Source organism: Pempheris klunzingeri, chromosome 15 (genome assembly GCF_042242105.1).
Source record: "Pempheris klunzingeri isolate RE-2024b chromosome 15, fPemKlu1.hap1, whole genome shotgun sequence".
Lineage (NCBI taxonomy): Eukaryota > Metazoa > Chordata > Actinopteri > Acropomatiformes > Pempheridae > Pempheris > Pempheris klunzingeri.
The window spans coordinates 11,900,190-11,914,237 of NC_092026.1; the positions used below are offsets into that span (position 1 = coordinate 11,900,190).

Below are 14,048 nucleotides of genomic sequence, written 5' to 3' on the forward strand. Positions count from 1 at the left end.
AACTCCAAGAGATAGACAGATCTACTGCAAGCATTATTAAACTGGACGGAAGCAACTCTAATAGACACATATATAGCATTCATTCAACTCATTCTGAAAGACCACAAGAGAAATAAGGCAACAGTAACCGCAACTAAAACTCATTTAAAAACCACTCTGGTTTGAGGTACACAGAGAGAAGCTAGAGCTACTGAAAAAACATATGACAAGACACTGTAATAATAACAGGAAAGCACTAGTTTTTGTGTAGAAAGTGTAGAATTTGGTGTTTAAGTAAACAGGGTCTCTCAGACTTTTGAAAACAAGCAATAATGCAGCATGACACCTATAGTTAGAACACTTGCAAGTAACAAGCATTTAAGCTAAAAACAGTACCTGTGACCCTGAACTACTTCCTACTTATTACAAAGCCCCCTTAGATTACAGGTTGACACTGGGGCTGTCGTGTTAAAAGGAATTTCCCCTGTGGTAGTTTAGGGTAGCTCAACAGCGCGGTATGAGGTAATGACGGCATTAGGTAGAAGTTTTGTTGTTACCTGTGAATGAAGCCCATGGCGTGGATTCCGTCCAGAGCCAGCACCACCTCAGCAGTATAAAAGCGGGCCCACTTCTCTGGGACGTCATAGTTGCTCATCAAGTTAACCAAGTCACCACCGGGCATGTACTCCATCACCATGTAGAGGTAGCGGTCATCTTGGAATGCAAAAAAGAGCTGCAGAATAGAAACGAGGGAAACAATTAGTTAAAACAATAAATACAAAAGAATAATACCAGTCTAAAAAGTGAACAAATCTCTTTGAAACTTTCATATAAGGTAGGGTTTATGCGTGTGTGTGGCCTGCATATCATATTATTCCACCAGAATGAGTAGGTTTCCATACCTGCACAACCCACGAACTGTTGGCAAAAGCCATGATGTCCCTCTCCTCCCAAAAGAAAGCGGAGTCGGACCTCTTGATCATCTCAAACTTGCTCAGCAGCTTCATGGCGTACACCTTGCTTGTGGCTTTGTGTCTTACCTGAAAAGATGAAGAGGTGACAATCAATACAGCACAGTCATACAGCATTGTTTTAGGGCTAATTGTAAGAAATATTTCTTATTTAATCATTGTAAATCTGACATTTGAACAAATAAAAACAAAATACTGAATAGAATACTTCTAGGTTTATAGGTTTCACAACACAAGAAACATAAAATGTTTCTTACCAACTGGACTTCTCCAAATGCTCCCCTTCCAATAACTTTAACCACCTCATAATCCACCGCTTTCATGCGTAGATCACGAATGTTACTAATGGTGTCCTTGTCTGTAACACACACACACACAAAAAAAAAGAAGTGACAATTGTCAATAGAAAAGAAAGCTATGCAGAGAATCATACTCTCCTCTCAAAGTTATTGCATTGACCTTTAAGAAGAGCCTTATCTTTAGCCTTGTGCATTGAGGCATCACAGCAGATCACAGGTATAGGTGGCAAAAACAGCAACTTCCAGTTAATACAGTATAAAGTGCTTGAGAGAGTTTGCAGAGTGTGGGTTTTATTTTAATTTTTGTTATTAGAATTCAGATTCTAGTGGTTGCAACCCTGTTTTTATTATCCAACATAACTTAAGTGTCACATCATGTCGGCATATAGCAGAGGTCAACTGTCATAGGGACATCCAGCCTATTGGCAAATAGATCAGAAGAGAATGACAGCGCCTCCGCACAGCTGAGAGATGGTGTTCAGGGAAAGTTTGCTTCTTACTGAGAGCTGGCCTCTCCCTGGTGTAACAATGCTAGCTCCCTTAGGAGAGATAGTATTTACTGTTCAGCCAAATTTGGTCATAGCTAAACTGGGGGGGATAATTTTCAATTCACATGGGTCACAACTGGCACGGGAACGCATGGAAAAGGGGGGTGCAGGGGCATCCAAGTTCAATTGATCTAAAAATAAAAAGCAAGGCCTGAGTTATTAGAATAAGAACATTTAAGAGTGAGTCATTTCCACTCCGAGCAGAGGTTCCCGAGATCATGATCCCTACTTGAAAAATCCCAGAGGACCAAAAAGACATATAAACCATGTTTAGAAAAGGTACAAATTGGATTCTATGTTGCCTTACAGAGATATACTATGTGTGTGTGTGTGTGTGCATGTGTGGGAGAGTGGAGGAGAATTATTTCTAGGAGGTCCCAGCGTACATACAGAGCAGCGATCAGCTGAGGTGAAAAGCACAATGCATGGAGGAGAGAATTCAGAGTAAAGAGCCCTTCAGGCAATGCATGTTACTGAGGACCAGTGTCTCACAAGACAGCTACTCCATTAGTCCATATCCATCAATGCATTTCCAACACTTGGCTGCTATATACAAAAGTATTGTACCAAGAGTAATAGGGGGGGATGCCTAATGGCAGATTTAGCCCAGGGGTTTACAGTAGCTTGGGCTGATTTTCAAATATGAAACGCTGAATTTAATTGTCCTCAAACAGATAAAAATGTTTAAAAGCCACGATGAGACTGCAAGACAAGTCATTATACAAACAAAAATAAACGGTTAACCCATGTCCCACCCATGTCTCACAAGGGCAGGCCATGCTCTTTAATTTAGCAACCACCTCCAGTAAAGCCATTAAAGATTTCATACTCGATTATTGGAAAATGCAACCACCCATTGCATTTCTGTTGTAGACCTAATGAGAGAAGGCCACATTCAGCAATCTGTGTGTTCTACAGCATAGGGCGTGAAGTGAGAGACACCATGAAAGCCCCGACTACCCGATCAATGCTGCACGTGAATAACGGATCTCAATAGGAGTCAGTGCACACGTTTATTTACTGGGGAAGAATTCCGTAAGAAAACAAGGACATTTAAAAGTGAAGGCGACAAAACATACCAACAGAGGGAGGGAGACTATGCAGATATAACACAGATGGTGAGAGCAAACATTTGTTCTTTATTTTAGTTGGGGTGTAGGTGTTCCACTTGAATTATATGTTTGTCTACATGTAATTCAGGAAAAAGATGTTTATCCCCAAGATATGCCCTGCCCCCCACCTCAGACATTGCTGACTGTACAAGAACAAGTTCTGGGGTAAATGCTGTAACATGATAGTTGTAGTGCAGATGCCAAGAATTGGGCAGTTATACTAGATCTGTCGAGGAAAGACAGATTCAGCCTGTCTATCATCCTCATATTGGTATTTGTTTTGTCTAAACATAGTTATGGGGGTTCCCCAGTCTAAGGGCTCTGTGCAAAAGAGAAGCCATCAGGATAGGCGTCATGTGGGTCACTAGCCATTTATGAAAGCCCCTTTGTTGGGGACACCAAGCAGCAGACACCTATTGTGCCCAAGCCTACATGGAGGCGGTGACCCAAAAACAGCCTTCTTTTCTGAGCCTAGGCTTATACCCATATGTAACAGGGTCTGCAAACACAAATGGTTCAAGTGAAAGACAGATCAACATTGAAGGAGGACATGAGGGGGAAAAAGAATGATGTGAGCTACTTACATCTATTCAAGAAGTTGTCAATGCTCTTGTTTTTCCTCAGGGCAGGGAAGTCAAGGTCATACACCAGGGCGTCCAAGCCATCCTAAGGGAAGAGGAGATGGGTTAACAAGGAGGCAAAGAAAGCCGCAGTCAATACTACTCCTGCGACATCACGGACAACATGTAAAAACCAAAACAGTGTCCTGTCTCTGTAGAACGGCTTTGAAGACACTTCTGCATGAAGCTAGGATCAATCAATCAATCTTTATCTATATACTGCCAATTCATAACAGCGTTATCTCAAGATGCTTTCCATAAAGAGCAGGTCTAGACCAAACTCTTTAAGAGTGGGCTTCCAGCCTGGATTACATTAATGATGTTTTAGCTTATGACACTGATAGTGCTGGATTTCAGCGCTATCAGTGTTCAATGTAAACATTTACAGTTTCTTAATGTGATTAATAACAGATCCTATGAAGGGTCTCAAAGGGCAGTTGTGTATTGAATGTATGTAAACATATTTTAATTGTCACCTGACATGGAAAGTACAAAGGTCAATGTAAATTCACAAAATTATCCATACGTTTAAGCACAGAATCCTGCTGTCTCAAACAAATAGGACGGGCCGATATCTCAAACATTTATTTGTGTTTCTATAAGAAACTTACTGTAACAAAGCCAATGTCAAAAACTAAGTAAACATGTCTGCTTTTACTGTTGTCAAGGTTGTTTTACTGATAGTTGTACAGCTGAAAGTGTACATCTGTTCATGTGAGCACAGGCATCCTGAGAGAGGCTGTTATGTCTGGACGCTTGAGTCAGCTGCTGACCAGAAATGCATTTATGAGCCATAACACCGGAAAACCTTGAAGCCAGTAAGAAAACATGGACATTGTGAAAAGGAGTGTTTCACAGTTGTGCAACATTTACACCTTTAATAGAATGTATTTGGCTGATGTAAAAAAGAAAGTGCCTAGGAGACTCAGGCTGGATGACCAAAGCCAGAATTTCCCACCATGGTCACAAACGTTCTAATTAAAGCAACTGAGGAAACTAAGTGCCTTTTGATGACTGAGGCAACAGGGTGGTGCCGGGGTGGTGAGGTAAGCTGTGTTAATTTATAATACAGTGCTGGAACACCCACTGAAATTACAGAAGTGACTCCCACCTCACCAGTTTCTGATCCCTGTGAGAATCCATTTCATGACAATCTGAGCAACATCTTCCCTGTTAGCTGTAAAAAGCGAGTTAAGAATAATGGTGTCCCTAAATAAAACTGTAAAGGACAATGCAGAAATACCCATTTCAAAATACTGATGAATTATTGCTACTATAGTGGAATTCCAAGTGCATAGAGTACAGAGTAGATTGTCTCGGGCACGGCAGGGGCATAAGTGCTGCCGGTGGGATTTAATCTAATCTTCCATAATCCAGAAAGGCTGAAAGAAGACAGACACACAAGCACTTGAACATAACATACCGTTATGCATTCCCTCTGCAGGGTGTGAGCCAGATGTTGAAAGTGAGCATCTTCTGACAAAGGGTCACCTAGCCTGCATTTTCTCTACTTGAAAGCCAGAGAGAAATATTACAGCTGATCTGGCCATTAAATATAAAATAAATAACTTTACTTGACTTGTTTACATAAGCTACATAGTTTCTGAACTCACTACCATGGAAAGAATCTTGTCATTCCTGTGTGATATTCTGTTAAATAATGACATGTCTTTTTGCATCTCTGAGCAAAACAATGATGACACACAATGAATCAGCAGCTCAGGCAAGACGAGGAATCCTCTTAAGTAACTCTGCTGCTCCTGCTCAGCAGTGGAGGTCAGGGCCATACCCCCCCACCCCACCCCCATGAGACATAAAACAAGTAAGCGCCCTGCGGGATGGGTGGAAGCAGGAAAAAAGGCAGATGGGAGGGGAAAAGGAAAAAAGGGGAGGTGAATAATAGCTAGGTGGTGGGAAGAACAAAAGCAATGTAGACATTCACAGGGGACAGAATGTGGGAGATTAATGAAAGGGTAGGTTGTGATCAGCAGACATGCCTAAGCTGAGAGCCATCATCTGCTCAACTTTGCAAAAAAAAAAAAAAAATCATAAAGTCAACTTTCAGGAATGAGAATTTACACAAGACAGACCATAGGCTGGAAGAAAAAGGGGGCCTTGTTGGCTATACAGTATCCAGCCAGCTTGCACTGGAAAAAAAGCTGAAGAACCAAGTCCTTCAGGACCCTAATCACAAGGCTCTGTGCTCAGCAATGCACGTTTGCATAACTTCCTGCCGCAGAGAACTCTGGACAGCCACAGTAACATTCCTTAACAGGACTGTACACGTCAGATAGCTATTTTAGGTATGTGGCCAAACAAGTTCTCAACAAAAAGTGAAGGAAGGGAGGAAAAAAAAAAAAATCCATCCCAAGCAGAGTCACATAGTGAGCCTTATATTCAATCAGCACTTGTGCCTAACACTATGACGGAAAGGAGGAGGGCGTGGAGGGCTGATGCATGTGGGGCTGGCTAGTCCAATAGAGGAACAAATAAAGGAAAAAACAAAGAAAAATCGGATGGCTGCTGTGTTAAGAGTCTTCTACTGAAACACCAGGGTGACAAAAGAACCAGGTTTAGTAAGTTCAAAAAGAAAAAAATAATCACACTGTAGCATAAAAAAAAATGAATTTAATCGCTAAATAGAACAAAGTTAGTGAATGGCCAATACAGATTAAATCCTCTATCTTGATATGCGTTTTCTGGAAAATCAATTGATAAACAATTTTATGAATAGCATATCACCATATAAAAATCCATTATTGCCATAATGTAGTCCTGCTCATTTATTTGCCACACTACCTGCAATGTCCACCAAAAAGATATTAAAGTGATGGCTACCAGAGTATAAACATGGCAAGATCTCTACATGTGGACTAATTTATACTGTCTCATCATACATGTAGTTCTAATCCTCTAATCTTTTTTTTTTTAATTTAAAAATCACCACACGCCCACTTAGAGGAAGTTTGATATCTAAATATGAGACATAACTAACCTCTGCTGACTGGCTTGTGATCACAAGGTTAAGGTTTGGTAACCAAATATTACCTGCTACTATCTAGCTCTAGCTATCAAACCACTCTGCCGCAGGGCCAGATGGAGCTACCAGTATTACCAACATGGCCAAGCCCAAACACAGCTCCAGGCTACACTATCAAATATGAGGCTGACGGTCTAGGATCACTGACAAAGCTCTTTCTTAGCTAGAAATTCTGAGTAATTTCCAGAAGTGAAACTATTCTTAGACAAGCACTTTTACCGCACTTCTTGCAGCTCTGAAATTTCCAAGGGCGCAGGAGTTTCTGACTGCTTTCCAGGCAAGCAGAGGGGAAAAGGCATCAATGACAAAAAAAAGTGCAGCACAAAATGGGAAAAGAAGCTGCAGCAGTGCAGATAAACAGTAATGCAACAAGTGTCTAAATTCTGAATGTATGTGGATCTAGCCTTTAGCCTCTGAGGTATCCTCATTCGCTGTAACCCTGAATCAACACTGCAAATGACAATATTAATCTAATTTTAAAAGTTGATGTACTGTTAAAATGGAACATGCGCAATACAAATTGCGCTATTAGAAAGAGAGCAAAACCATGCGTGAAATTCACTGGAACAGGCATTGAGTGGTAGCAGTGCACAGGCTATGTTTCATTATGTGGCAGTCTTGGGAAAATTTGCTGGGAAAACAAACCAGAGCTTGTGGAACTCCGTGTTATCCTATTTCTGCTGATGCTGCTCCAGCCAGAGGGCGACACATCCCTGGGAGTACTAAATAATAATATGAAAAACCACCTCATCACCCTATTAATGAAATGTGGTAATTATGTTAAAAAATGTATAGTTACACAAAAATGCACAAGCCAGTGGTTGACATTACATATGGCAATTATTTCTTTAAGCTTTAGGGGAGAGAAATCCACACAAGACAAGCTCTTTTCCAGACATTAAAGTCTGAGTTAAAATTTCCATGGGAGACTCAGCCACATCATCCCTTTCTGCATGCCAGCACAAGGCATGTGGACTGGCCTAAGTCGAGCCCTGCTTCTCACTTCCTTTTCTGCCACCTCCTCAAGACAATATGCTTTCCACATGTGAGCAATTGTGCAGGCAGATATTCAGTTTGCCATGCAAATAAAGGCAGTTCCGTTGCAGGCTTGTGCTCGTGTAAACACAAACGTGATCATACAAACCAGTGAAGCTGTTCAAAGCATGAAATACCACAGTGATTCCTCACTGCTACTTTTTCACATACAGGCAGGCAGATAGCAATGGAAATCTAAGGGCATCTAATATGTATCCATCTACTTTTGAATTTATCGATTTGTTACACTTTTTTTTTTTTTTTTGACAAGGCACTTGGTCAAAACTCCTTTCGCACAATCCTGCTGTGCATAATATCTCCTGACAGGAAGTCTCACTTACCTAGAAAGACTGCATATCTAACAACTCTACTGGATAAATGGCAGTGACAGTGAACCCAGGGGTGGCAAAACAGGGGCATTCCATTTCCTTATGAGGTCCCAATGAGCGAGAATCACTGTCACAAATGCTTTCATGTCAAAATATAATTGAGTTATTCCAACAGTGGAGAGCACTCACGAGTTTCCACTGACCGAGCTCTGGATTCTCGAGCAAAACTCTGCTGTCCTGACTGCTCTGCCCAGGATTTCTGACCTCACCCCAACAAATAACCATCTCATTAAACATCAACCTAGTTCACTTCAAACATCTTCAGCGGACAGGAGACGCAGGGTCTTTTGTAAGTGGGACAAACCAACCAGGGGAATTTGTAGCCCTTAAGAAATTTGATGGAAGAAAAGCAGGAGGCTGTAGTTCAATGGGTTAATCAAAGGCAAAAGCGTTCCGTTATTAAAAGACTGGATCATTTTAGTATGCATTCCTGAACATAATCAGTCAGTTGAGGGAATGCAGAGCTACAAATAGTTCAGCCAATTGTTGTTCCCATCGCTGAATAGCTGAGGAGAGCAGTTTACAACAGACAGCCCTGAACCTTTCTGACAATGGGGATGGATCTAACACTGACTATAACTGTTACCACAAATACATGTTTTTCCAATTCAAGGAGGTACAATTTAGGATTAAAAAAAGAGACCAAACTAGTAGCATTCCATATTTTAGCCAATTAACTACAAATTACATATAGTTTACTTAATAACTGTCAAGCCAAAGTTATTTAAGTGCTTTTGTTGCTTCAAAGCAGCATGCTATGAAAATCATCGTGTGGAGAATTGAAACACATTTGAAAATTGTGTCACTTTCACTTTTTGAGTTATTTGCACATTAGGCTCAATGTAGCTCTGCTCTTTTTGCAAAAGAAAAAAAAAAAGTGGTGGTGCATTCAAGGTGGCTGCAACATCCAGATTCCAGAGTTTCCAAATCAAAAGGCTATAATCAATAAAAAAGGCTAAGCAACATAAAAAAAAGGGAAACATTTATGTAAAATAATTGCATCCGCCTTATCACAAATTGTCTATATGTGAATTCTATTTAAGCTAAACTTTTAATTTAGGATTTAAGGGCATCATGCCGCACACTGTTTGTTTTGTCATATTCATTCAAAACATGACTTAACAGCACTGGAATAACCTGAAATAAGGCTCCCTGGAAGTTCAATCACCCTGATATCTTAAACATGCTCCATCAACTAGTTCAAAGAATAAGCAAATTGGACACAGTCTGCAACTTAACAGGGTTAAACATAGGAAATAGTCTGAATGGTCTTTCAAAGAGTGGTAATGGGTCATCTCGTGCATTGCTCCAAATTAATAATTTACAGAAAATTAGGCTGAATAATTTAATTTCACCAAATCTCCAAATCCAGTAAAAAGTACTGGATTCATCTTGTCATGATAGTATCATGTAGTATATATGCTCCTGACTGACGACCATTCCTTGTGTCAAAACTATGCTGATCTGTCTCTATCTCTAGAACCATATACAAACTATAGCTGCATTATCAGTGCAGACAACACCTCACAGGTAGGGTTTGCCCATTAAAGGCAAAGGTCGCTGCAGCGAGGGCAGGCCAGGAACTGCACACAGGCAAAACAAGGGTTGACTTTACTCTGGCTGGGCCTCAGCAGGCTGACTATTCAGGGCTATTAGGAAGCACTCCATTAAAATGTTCACCAAATCATTCTCAAGGCTTAAATCTGTTGTGACTAAAAACTGTCCTTCTCCCTGTACGCAAGTTCTTTATACCAAACATTCGTAGACCCTGGTTTTACTTTTTGAACTGAAAACATGCCACATTATGACTCTAGTGGTGGGACCATAATTGCAGGTGAAAGAGTAAAAAAAAAAAAAAAAAACATTAGCAAGTCAAATGTTTCACACTAGCAGTTTTTCATTCCACAGCTTATTTGCCACACAGCACCACTGACTAGTTATGATGAAATAAATAATAATAATAATAAGCACCTCTTTCAATTAGTCAGCATAGATATGTTCTGGGACAAAATCTAATTTGAGTGGCAAATAACCTGCAAATGTAATTTTAACCCATTCGTTATCTCATTCATTCAATCAGGTAAGTGTTTCCTCATCAACACATTAGCTACAACACTCTATTAGGTAAAAATAATCATTTTGCCTTTTTCTATCACAGCAACCCATCGCTTAGTCTGTACTACCTACATTGTTGTTGATTTAGCAATGTCAGCTTATTTGACTAATATTCTAGATCCTTTCAAAATAAGAGCATACGCCCCAACATGTACATGCAACATGCACACAGTCAATCACTGTCTATAATTCTGGTTTACTAGCCTCACAGTTTCCTGTAATTACTCTTATTGAAGATTTTGAATCCATATGAAAGAGGGATGAAAACACAGAGAAGCTGATGCACCCCAAGAGCCAAAGTAAGAGCAAAGACTGTGCCATGAGGCTTTTATATATCTCAAATAGAAACAAAGCCCTTGCTAAACAAGTTCAAACATATCAGCTCAACTATTCTAATTTACCAAACGATGAACAGACTCCCCCACTGAAGGACTAAGTGAAATAGCAACTAAGAATTGCAATTCAATATTTCCACAAATCGACAAACACGCTCCATGTATCCATGTAGAATCCGACTAAAGCACGTTCAATCCAGATATATATTTTGCTAAAAAGTATTTAATGCAATATATTGATTGTTGCCAGCAGAGATTCATATTGACAATTCTCAGACCCTCAATGTCAGAGAGCAATCGTGTCACAATGTCAGGAATTCTGTCTGTCTCAGATTGGCTCTTAGAGGCCTGCCTGAAGCACAATGATTGGGGAGGGGGCAGCCCATCCAGATAAGGCGCTCTTCTCTCCAACCAGGATTTATTTAGGGGGTGAAGATAAGGGCTACAGGGTTGGAATACTGTGCTCAATAGGCCAGCCCAGAGCTGAGAGGTAAGGTGCTGCCCAAATGTCACAATCACACAAACACAGACCAGGCCTCTATGGGGAAAAATGTATAATTCCAACTGAGCTATACTTCAGACAGAAAGTAATGCTAGCTCCATACTCAGGTATAGAAACATGGCCAGTAAAAGGCTTGCATTGTGCATTGTGATGGAACCCATTACTCATAGCCATGCACGTTGGCTGCTTTATGAGTTAAATGTACTGATTCACGGCCTTCAGAAACATGAGTCTTCAGTCCACATAATTTTGGTTTATGGGTAGAGAGCAGAGCCCACACCCAGCTACCTCAGAGCTGCCTGCCTGCTCTCAACTCTCTCCAGACGTGCAGAATGGCTATGGGACACACAGGGAACTCCAGGCCAGTCAAAGACAAGAGGTTATTTGATTAGCGTGGAATTTTATTAAGCTGTGGGTGGAGTTGTATGGTGGCGGAGAGAGCCTCAGCAAAAGGCCTCCATTCATTGATCAGGCATGATTGCAGAAAGGGGAAAAAAGAAGAACAACACCCTTGTGTGTACGGCTGCCAGCAGGAACAGTCCCCACAGCTTTTTGCCATTAAAAATGCAGAGCGTGTGCACTTTTAGGTGAGTTTAATTGCCTCTTTCTGCAACAGGATGGGAGGTCACAGTAGACTAAGCAAGTTTTCTTTTCAAAAGACAGCTATCTACAGCAGCCTATACACAAACACTCCAAGTTGGGTGTGTGTGGGTGGGGTTTTTAGGACCACCCCCTTCCCAAAACAGCCTCCCTGATGTTCTTTTGCTTGGTAAGTCAGTATGGCTCCTAATACGCTCATATCACACAATCAAGATTCAGGGATCATTAATCAAAGAGTATGACCTAATGTGCACGGCACCTGAATGACTTACAATAAAACTACTATCCTATTAACTACCAATGAAACTACTGTATAAGGGGGGCCGAGACCTACCACTTGTCCCTTGCTAATTTCAACAGTGAACCCTGAGCAAAAACGCAGTCGTACCTGCAAACACAAAATTAAGGCGCCACGGTTGATCCCTGGAAATTCAGGTCAAAACGTTCTATCCAATTACCCACATGAAATTTGTCCTCATCAAAATAAACATCTGAGGGCAACGGTTCCCATGAGTCACTAATTGCCAAATCTGTGTGAAAACACTCAGTGCCACTGTCACCCAAGCTGAAAGGCTCTTGGTATCAACAAACACTTGACACACCAACAACCTCATAGCATCCACTCCATGGTGAGTCAGTTCCCAGGATTGCCACACATAATAAAAACCTGTGAGGGTGTTGCTATAGGGTTTAGCACGTGGAAGCAGCCGCCTTCTTTCCTCAGATAGGAGTCACCTCATGAGTTGTCGCCCATAGACAGGAAGCAGCCGGGGCAAACTCCAGCCAACAGGTGTACTGATGCAGCCCAGGGCCTGCAGGTTACAACAGGCTTGCAGGCAGCCTATCACTTCAAATGAAGCTTAGATAAGCACAAGCACATGCAGACAAAACAGCACTTCTAACCACCCACTTCCTAATGATCTAAAAAAAACTGTTTGAGGGGGGTGGCGAGGATCAATCCAGCTGATCAGATTTAATAACACGATTCATGAAAACTGCCCTAATAATGAATAATCTGACAACGTGTGTCTGTATTGTGGGGAGCAGAAACACGGCTGCCATCTGTCAGTCTATTCTAGTTACCATTGATTTTAATTAGACCCTTTGGATGAAGACAGGTTATCAAATACTGAAACTGCATCGCAGTAAAATATTGATCCCACTGCTCGCAATTAAGGTTTTATTGTTTCTGGGCTGCGAGTTTCTACAGTATGCGACTACAGGATGTCTGAGCATTAAACTGCTGGTTGCTTTCTTCTCGCAAATCCTTAATATATGTATAAATACGATCACACACACACACAGGTGCTTGAACTTGAATGAGTGTATGAGGCAAACTGGCCTGTCGGCGTCGATATCTGCACATTCCTTCGGTGACAAGTGAGACGACTTGTTGGTCTCGGAAAGAATTTTTGCTCCAAGGAGTAGACTGACCCCGGATGGTTGACTCGCTAGCTGCATAGAAAGCTAGCAAGCTACAAACTTACCAGAAGACAATCCGTGTTTACTTCTGACTTTGGGTCCTTCAACATGGAATCGATTTTTTCAAATCGAGCCTCCATACTTTCCGGAGCAGACATTTTTGCTGTTAAACTCAGTCCCGATGTTGGGTTGTGAACAAAAACAGCTCACTGGCGAGGCAGGAGGCTGGCTAGCTAGCTTTAGCAGCCAGCAGCTAGCTAGCTAGCCAAAATGTTCCTTTCTTCGTGAGAACTTTACACCGCACTTCAAAGAAAATACATCGTTCTCCTCGAGCTTTCACAGACGATAAAACGTTTAAGGTAGCGTTGAATATACAAAAGCCACATTTTCAGAGCCGAAAGATGTTTTCCCAGTTTGAGTGGCAAACAACTTCAGTGGCAAAAGATAAATGCGGCGACAGATTAGTCAGCCTCCGCAGGATGCCACTGAGGATAAGGGCTTAAAATGCTGGTGCATCCAAACAAAAGGCAATTAAAACTTCAAATGCAATGTCCGTTTGAAGAGCACAGTTTGTGGGCAGGTTAGTCCAGGCCCGTTCCCATATCTGTGCCAGGCCCTTGCAGAAAACGACAATACAATCTGACAGCTCAAAAGTAGAAGTGGTGGGAAAAAAAAACTTCTGCTTCTTCCAAATTTCGATCAGTTTAAACGCGGAGTCGTTACAACGTTTAACGGCAGTCCTTCCGCTGCGTCCCGTGCACTGTCACTGACCGTCGACTGCTTCCCCTCCGACCTGCTCTACCTCTCAGATCGAAGAAGTATAAATCGGGTTTTTGATGTGTGTTAGTTGTCGGAAAAAACCAGCAGACGGTGCCCGATTTTTCTCCCACAGCCTGACCAACATGTCCGCCTTCCTGTTCAAACACCCCGGAGAAGCAACTTCAAAATGTCAAGTACTGCGCATGCGCCGTGCCGAGGCGCATTCAAAGAGTTCACAGGCTGACGGTGGCAACATGTTGCTGTTCGCCAAGTGCTGTAATGTAAAAGATCTCATTTAAAAAGACGACCTCAGGGGGAGAGG

General features: G+C 41.6%; 1 protein-coding gene across 2 annotated transcripts in view; it reads right to left on the reverse strand.

The window, feature by feature from the left end:
• Positions 1–13,943, reverse strand: part of rock1 (Rho-associated, coiled-coil containing protein kinase 1) — a 29,785-nt gene extending 15,842 nt beyond the window's left edge. Inside the window, exons 1-5 of one of the 2 annotated variants that reach the window (XM_070844501.1) lie at positions 13,033–13,941; positions 3,494–3,575; positions 1,208–1,308; positions 882–1,019; positions 537–712 (exon numbers count right to left, since the gene is read on the reverse strand). In XM_070844501.1, the coding sequence (XP_070700602.1) occupies positions 537–712; positions 882–1,019; positions 1,208–1,308; positions 3,494–3,575; positions 13,033–13,125 (590 nt within the window). In that variant the 5' untranslated portion in view covers positions 13,126–13,941. Of the gene's footprint in view, positions 1–536; positions 713–881; positions 1,020–1,207; positions 1,309–3,493; positions 3,576–13,032 lie in introns of both variants that reach the window. The other variant, XM_070844499.1, reaches the window with a different exon arrangement.
• Between the last annotated feature and the right edge of the window lie 105 nt (positions 13,944–14,048).